We start from the raw sequence: 8,468 nt of genomic DNA, 5'->3' as shown, positions 1-8,468 counted from the left end.
ACAGCTACGCCACTTCGGCCGGGATTGGGGAACCTTGGCGGCGCGAAATCAAGCGTTGTTGCTCCTTCAGAGTTGACAATACATAAATCCGCCCCGCAAATGCACCCCTCGTCTATGAGTTCCCTCTTGGAATCCAGCGAACACATTCCTCACGTGTCATCGGTGCGAACCACGTCACAAGTGTCACAAAGTGCCCTTGATCTCATGTTATAACCAAGGCCACACTAGAAACATGAGGTTGATATGTCTCAAACATATCTATAATTTATGATTGTTTCATGCCATATTTATATTAAATTAGCATACTTTCGGCCCCAATTTAGATCATTTCCTATTAATTTTTTGGACTAACCTAATAATCCAGTGCCCAGTGCGGACTATTGTTTTTTTTTTGGTTTTTGGACTTCTTGGGAAAATCAATTTTATCTGGCTAAAAAATTGCATCAATATAAAGTCCAGAAGCTTCCAAGGGTAACTAACATTTGCTAGGGGCTGCTTGCGGCTAGCGCGCGCCGGGGCGGCTGGGGGGGGGGGGGTTGTGCATCGCCATGGCGCGTGCCCCCTAGTGCCCTGCCTCTACCACCTCTTGGAATCCGTACCTTTATATACTTTCGAAAATCGTCGAGAATTTATCACCCTGTTTTTTTCATTTCCGCACACCGCTGTTCCTTCGCGATCCAATCCGAAGGCCATATTCGGGACTCTGCCGAAGAGGAAAATCATCTCGGAGGCCGTCTCCATCCACTTGAAGGTCACCATGTTTGCCCGTGAGTAGTTCCTTTGGAATATGGGTCCATAGTAGTAGCTAGATTGTTCTCTCTCTCTCTCTCTCTCTCTCTCTCTCTCTCTCTCTCTCTCTCTCTTCTCAATTCAAAGATCACATGAGCTGCCCTACATGATTGTGATTCATCTGATGTAATCTATCGGCGTGTTTGTTGGGATATGATGAATTGTCACTTTATGATCAGATTTATTCATGAATCTTCATGAGATATATTTGGGTTCTGTGCTGCATAATTCTTATTCATATATGTTATCCGATCTATTCTCTCTCTGGGTAAGTTTGGGGTTTGATCTTTAGATGGAGTTGTGTATGATAGTTGGGTTCTACCATGCAAATAAGCTACTGTGGTGATAGAAAGTGAAAAAGGTATGTATTGTATTGTTGCCACTAGGTATAAAAATCTGGTTGTGTAGTTGTCCTTTGAACACAAGGTGACGACAATATATCATCCACTTTATGTCACCATGCTCATTGCAATACTCTGATTTTACTTAATACTTTAAGATACATGTTGGTTAGCGGTCTTGAGTGGAGTATCAGCTATAGATACAATTGGATCATGGTCTATCGATTTACCGAGCTGATGCGCATATGTTAATTATGCCATGAATATTCATACTCATAAATATTGTATTTTAATTGTTGCCCAATTGTAATTTGATTATCTTTTTGAGAGAGACCTCTTGTGAACCTATGAATCCTGAATCATTTTCTTCCACAAGCTTTAAGTCTCAATTCACACTGTTTTAATTCTTTGTTTTTTACTTTCCTATTAGTTTCCATCGAATCTTTCCATCGTTGCATTTAATTCATTTTATAACTAGCATAGCCAGTGAGATTAACAAACTCATTAGACATGTTGGGGACGCAAGGAGGTTTTGTATTTATGTGCGCAGGTACTGATCATTGGTTACTTTCGCTACCTCCTGTTGTACCGATAAATCTCGAGGTCGTTTAAGAGAAATCGCTGCTTGCTGCAAACCCTTGCACTTGGGGTGTGTGTGGGGCAACAACTTCCTAGCAGAGAGGAAGCAGAGGCTATGAGCCTAAATTTAGGCCATGTTTGTTTGAGCTTCAAGAACCAGATTCAGCTTTGTCAGTGAAGCTGAATCTGGAATCTGAAACAAACAGTTATTTTGAATCAGTTTTACTAGTGAAACTGAATCTGAAATCTGAAACAAACAACCATTTCAAATCAGCTTTGCCAGTGAAGCTCAATCTGGATTGGGTCATTTTTAGTGCAATTTGTTGAAGCGCCTCAAAGTGTACTTCGGTGGCGGAGTTGATTCTGCGTACCAGCTTTACCACTAAAGCGAATCTACAGGTGATTTGAATCCAATCAAATCTGAAACAAATATGATCTTATATAACTATGAATCAGCTTTGCCACTAAAGTGAATCCCTAGGTGATTCGAATCAGATTAAAGCCGCAACAAACAAGGCCTTCCTTGCATTACCACCCCACTTGGCTGGCGGAAGAGGCAAGACCAGACCTGTGACAGACATGCATCGCAATAGCCTAGATGGTGGCAATGTACCGGATGGAATGTGATAGGCTGGATGAATGTCTTTCTAGAGTGGCCATCTTTTTGCGACTCACCCCCAATTAGTTGGCCCCAAAGGGTACAACAATCTTCTAGCCATTGTTGATGACATGCAAACTGGTTAGCCTCAAAGGGTTACATGAGTCTCCTCTATGTTCTTGATGATATGGTAAAATGGTGTCCCATAGAGGGAGAAATGGTTCAAAGGAGTCGACAACGAGGGGTAACCCGGAGGCAACTCAGGAAGTAGACGCACCAGGGCTTGTGGATATTTTCTTCACAATCGTTTGTGGCACAACGACAATTCATTAAATTTTTGTGGCATGTTTTAATATCATATCTAAATAGGCACTAATACATTTTTTTCCTTTTAGAAACTGTTTCGTGGTGACTATTTTCCCGAAAACCATATATGAAAAGGCTTAGTAGACGATTATATCCTCTGCATGTGATTAGATGGTTCCTTCGCACTGGTGCTCGCATTTCTCTGATTTATTTCAAGCTTCCGGCGATGTTTGTTTAGTGGGAGGAGACGTTCCTGTTACTATGAAGTCATCTTCGGCAATCTCAGGATGGTGTGTTGGCTCAGTCTCTTAGAGATGCTCATAGGGTTGGGTGTGCGTGCGTCCGTTCATAGGGATGAGTGTGTGTGCGTAGTAAGAGTGTCTGCGTGTGAAAAAACACTACACTTTGTATTTACACCCTGATTCCAATTATGAAATTACCTTAGCTTAAATTATGGAGTCCTCTAGTAGAGCCTCATGAGAGAAAGCCAGCGATGGTTGACTACTAATTTAGATGGTTTCAGGAAAAAGGTCACCTAACAAGTTCTCCGTTGATTCTTTGGAGCCGATGGGAAAAACCTCCGAAGCACCCAAGATGCCGAGCGATCCACTACGGGTTAAGGTATCCCTTCTCCACCACCCTTTCATTACGGGAACACTAACCCCACTTTGCTGTGCGTGCAGATGTAGGGAGGAGGACCAATCTGTGGAGGCAAGGAAACATAGATCTATGGAGTTTGGTGTAGCCGCGTTTAGCGCGGTAGCTGGTGTCGTCGTCTCGAAGCTCTGTGTGCTGATGGAAAAGAAATTAAAGAAGGAACCAGAAATTAGAGCTAATGTTAGGTTCATCAAAGATGATCTCGAGGCGATCCAAGCTGCCATTGAACTTCACGGTCCTAATCGCGAACATGTTAGTTCTCTTTTTCTCTCCTAAATACAAGCTTTTTCTTGTTGCTGGTGGTGTTGTTGAAGATATCAAGACACATGCTTGCTGCTTGGTTTGCAGACAGTATTGATTGCACAACTGAGGCGCTTGGCATATGACATTGAAGACTGCATAGACTGCTTCGATGCTAACAAGACGACCCGCACCGATTTTGCCAACCAGATTGTTGACCTCAAGAATAGATCAATTGAAACGACGGAAAGGATACACAGGTTTAGATTCCCTGCAGAAGGGGAGGGCAGGAGGACTGCACAAGTACCAGAGGCTGCTCTTGTTGTCCCCATAGAGCTTCAGAATCTTGGTGATTATAACCTCAACTGCTTGCTCTATTTGTGCTTGTTCCCTCGTAATCATCCTGTCAGGACTAAGCCCCTGGCAAGGAGATGGCTGGCTGAAGGACTAGTATTGGGAGAACAAGACGCTCTGGAGAACATGAAAATTCTCACCAACTCCAGTATCTTCGATTCCGTCCGGAGAAGCAACAATGGGGAGGTGAGGAGATGCCAACCTACAGATGTGTTGTTCCGGTACATCTGCCAACAGTCAACGTCCGAGAATTTCATACTGTTCTGCGACGGCGCGGCGCAACCATCCCAGCAGCGCACATCGTTGCAGGGGCAAGTCGCCCGCAGGCTATCTGTTCATCCTCCGGCAAGTGGCCAACTGAATCTGCCTCAGGATTTATCTCGTCTCCGGACCTTGGCGGTATTCCCTGTTGGAGCGGCGAATATCGCCAGTTATGAAGCTGTTTTAGATTTCACCAAGTATGAGTTACTGCGAGTGTTGGATCTGGAAGAGTGTGCTCACATGAGTAAAGATCATATCCAGGCTATCTACAAGCAGAAGCTGATGAAATATCTGAGCATCAATTTGGACAGCATTCCTTCCATTACAAGCAAAATCAAGCACCTGGATCAGCTAGAGACCCTCCATCTGAGTGGAACCGAAACAGTGACGGTGTTCAAAGAGGTCCTCCTGCTGCCCAGATTGAAGCACCTGTTTGGGAGGGTTGAGCTATCCAAAACAGATAACACCATATTGGGATGGAGATTAAAGAGGTTCCTGAGAGACAAGAGTGTGCTGGAGACGCTAGCAGGATTTGTCACCAGTGGGAGTCCAGGATTTCCACAACTGATGATGCGTATGAGGCGGCTGCGGAAGGTGAAGATATGGTTCAAATCCGACTCAAGTCAGAAAAACCTGGATGCTATTTCACTGGCCGTTACGAAGTTCATCCGTGATGGCACCAATGAGCCCGATCTTAACCGGTCCCTATCCATGGACTTCCGGCAATGCTCGGGTGAGTTCATAAATACTATACGCTGTGATGCTAACAAGAAGGGCAGGCTTGACTCGCTCAAGCTGCGCGGCGAACTGAGCAAATTCCCTCAGTTTGTTGCACAGCTACGTGCTGTCGAGGAGCTGTGCCTTTGGTCCACTGGTCTGAGTTGGACGGATATCCTAGACGGGCTGAGCACGGTGAGGGGACTGAAATATCTCAAGCTTGTTGAAGATAACATCGGGCGCATCGAGATACTGCCTGATCACCTCATAAGCGTTGAGCGGATATGCGTCCAGTGCGAACAAAGGCTGGAACTAACGGTCGTAGCTCGCCCGCTGCCTAAACTTGTGTCACTTCATATCATCTGTCAAGATCTGCATGTTATTACCGGACCTCCCTGCATCGACATCACACACATGGACCAACTCAAGGAAGTCGCGCTCCATTCTCAAGTCGACCCAACAATAATAGCTAACCTGCAACAAGCTGCAAGCAGCCATCGGAATACGCCAGTCGTTTCACTAACTGAAGGCACCCAGTAATAATGCAACTTAATCGAACACAGTTGGTTTCCTCCCTTATTTCGTCTTCCCTATGATTTGTAAACGCATGGTATTTAATTCTTTCTAGTGCAAATCAACACCAAGGCACCTTCCGCCCAGCTGCCTGGATCTGCGCAACAACTTATATAAGCAGGATCCTTCTTCAATTGCCTTCTTGTGTGATGGTTTTTACGATATTACTCAATGACTATTTTGAAGTTACTCATGTTCACTCGATTGTTTTATCCTTTTAAAGGTTCCAAAGCCGAGAATCTTTCATCTTGATGTAAATTTTACTTATTTTACTCTTCAAAGCAAAACTTCATTATTATTTCGATAAATTGCCTTCACAACTTCAAAGTTGATACACTGCATCACGGCGATACTAAAATATTATATTGTTTCACATTTACTTCCATGAGTTGCTTAGATTTGAACTTCCTGTTGAAAAAGTTGTTGGATGGGTTAATCTCTAAGGTCCATTTAGGTGCATGACAAATGGTGGGAAGTTGATTATCATAGTGCGAGTGGAGTGAGAGGGAGAACCCTTTATAAGGGTTGCTCTACCACATGCCATTGGGAGCTTGATAAGAAGAGTTCTACATGCGTGCTCCTCCTCATCCGGCGCCCGCCTCGCCTCGCCATGCCTCGTCACGACGCGCGCGCATGCCGCTGGTTGCGGGAATGAGCCAAACCTTATTTTTGGCGGTCAGGAATGGTTAATTAGTCTCGAATTAAGTGACGAGTCGCTACAGTATTGTCACTGTCCAAGACGTTGGACTGTGCATTGTTCACGAACTCGGTTGTGGGTCTCGACGACACTGCTCCCAATCTGTCCCCGTCTCCGTCCTACTCTGTTTTCACTACTTCACCTGCATCGGTACCATGGTCGAAGACGCTGTTGCCAAGAAGAAGGCCACGGGCAATGCCGGGGCTGCTGCTGTCACTGCCGCGTTTGCCTGACCAACCGGAGATATGATTTGTTCATCCCTCATTTACTCGTAAGTGTGCTAGCCTTATATGTTGTGTTCACAGATATTTTGATTCTATGTATTGTACGTGTTAGGGAAGTGAGTCTAGCTCAACTGGTTGGGGAAATGGATGGACAAACTAAGCACCTATGTTCAAATCATCACGGAGATGAATTTAGATTCCTATTTATTGTTGAGGACCAGCCTTTCCAAGTACTCATGTGGTTTATCCAGAGGACCAGGCTTGGTCATTAACCAAGATAAAAATCCTGGTACTCATGCTTAATGGTTGTATGCATCCTTAGTTGGTGCAGGGCCAGGGAAGTGAAAGTCTCCCCCATTTTAAAGAACTCTCGAGTCCCTCCTGAGTCGCAGAGGTAGGGAACCCTAGCCGCCTCCTAGCGCCCCTCCTCTCGCTCCTCCCCTGCCGCCGCCATAGGGCGTGACCGGGCGAAGCCCGGCTAGCGCCAGTGGTGGCAGGGCTCCTTCGCCCCCTCGCGCGTGGATCCGATGCGGGACGGATTTTACGGGCAAGGGCGTTGTGATGCAGAGGGTCGCGGCGGCGCGATCCGGCTTCCTAGCAGTTACGTTGGGAGGCGAGTGACGTGGATGTGGCCTCTGGTGGTGGGACATGATAGGTCTTGGCGGCGGAGGCGATCTGGCCTAGGCTCGTGGTTCCAAGCACCAAGCGACACGGGCTGCAGATGGTGATGGCGGCCTGCTGGTGCTATCTTCTTGGCAATAGTGGCTGACGACGATGGTGGATCGGGGCTGTGGTGCCGGCTCTCTCGTTGCTCCGATGGCTGCGTGCGTCTACTCGGCGAGGCACTGCAGGGTTCCAATCAGCTACTGGGTGGGATGGTGCAACTGTCGATGAAAATCGTGTTGACTTTGGTCTTGATGGATGATTGGCGGCGCCATTGACGTTGTTTCCCTGTTCAGGCATCATCGTTGCGGGCAATGTCATCTCCCTCGGGCTGCTCTGGGGGAAACCCTAGATCTGGTTCATCCCGGATCGGACAATGACATCATCATCGATGCAGTTCTCCCTTCTGGAGGCATTGTTTTGGAGCAGGTGATGACTGGAAGGGCCCAGAGGCGGAGCGGGGTTTCATCTTCCGCATCGATGATGGCGGATCTCGGTAGCGTGGCGCAGTGGAGTCTCGGCGTTCGATGCGGGTTGAAGGACTCGCGCGGGAGGACGGCGTTGTTTGGAGTTGTGGTGGTGTCGACGGCATGCCTGGCAAGGTTGATACGTCAGTTCCTGTTCTGAAGATGGATAGGTGGAAGACAATGGCGGTCGCCTTTGAGAGTACGTCGGACCAGTGTGTGCCCCAGACCCGACACTGTGGCCTGGTTGGGGCCTCCAGCTTTAGATGGTAGGCTTTGGTGCGAAGTCTTTTTGTTATTCGGCTCGGATTTTTGGCACCTCTTCATCAAGTGGATAGGAGTAGCGACAAATGTTACCAAGATGGTGGCTTCAAACTTATTGATGTATTACTTTGTAAGGTCTTTATGAATAATTAATAAACTGGCTACATGCATCGTTTAGATGCAGATGCCGGGGGTCATCCTCCTTTTTTTTAAATGTACTGTACGTGCTCACATGCTTAGGTATTGGTATTAGTTGCATATTATGATTGCCATGCTTATGGTTTACTCATGGATTAGTTTAACGGAAAAGGTGCTTATATTTCCAACAGAAGTTTGGTCATTTCTTGATAAAGTTTGTATTATATTTAATCATAATATGGCATTATGGGATACAAAAATCCAACGAGCAAACATCATGAATAGAATGCACACAACACCCGCCACTCAGTAGATAACATCAGTAATTACAAAGTCATCCAAGACCAAGCTAGCGGGGGAAGACGCCGTATATGTACACTATGCCATCACTCAAGTCGGGTAAGAACATCCTTTATCACCTATTCCCACCACATAGGCACTGCCATAAAAAATTGTTGGAGTTCATGTTGATCAAGAGTAGACCAAAAACGTAGCCAATGCGCACACTGGTAGATAACATAGAATTGAGAGGAGTTTTAAGCATCAAGAACAAGATCATTACTAGATAGTCATAGCGACCAAATTTGAGATGTCATTATCTGA

At 46.1% G+C, this 8,468-nt stretch overlaps 1 protein-coding gene across 1 annotated transcript; it reads left to right on the top strand.

Moving 5' to 3' along the window:
• Window positions 1–3,030: 3,030 nt before the first annotated feature.
• LOC123186753 (disease resistance protein RGA4) lies at window positions 3,031–5,549 on the top strand. The gene is made up of 3 exons (XM_044598461.1): window positions 3,031–3,234; window positions 3,297–3,522; window positions 3,619–5,549. Exons 2-3 carry the CDS (start codon window positions 3,343–3,345, stop codon window positions 5,380–5,382), a joined length of 1,944 nt encoding a protein of 647 aa, XP_044454396.1. The 5' UTR covers window positions 3,031–3,234; window positions 3,297–3,342; the 3' UTR covers window positions 5,383–5,549.
• Window positions 5,550–8,468: the final 2,919 nt, after the last annotated feature.

The sequence above is a fragment of the Triticum aestivum genome, chromosome 2A (genome assembly GCF_018294505.1).
Source record: "Triticum aestivum cultivar Chinese Spring chromosome 2A, IWGSC CS RefSeq v2.1, whole genome shotgun sequence".
Lineage (NCBI taxonomy): Eukaryota > Viridiplantae > Streptophyta > Magnoliopsida > Poales > Poaceae > Triticum > Triticum aestivum.
Note: the sequence above shows the minus strand (reverse complement) of the source record. Positions and strands in the feature narration are given on the sequence as shown.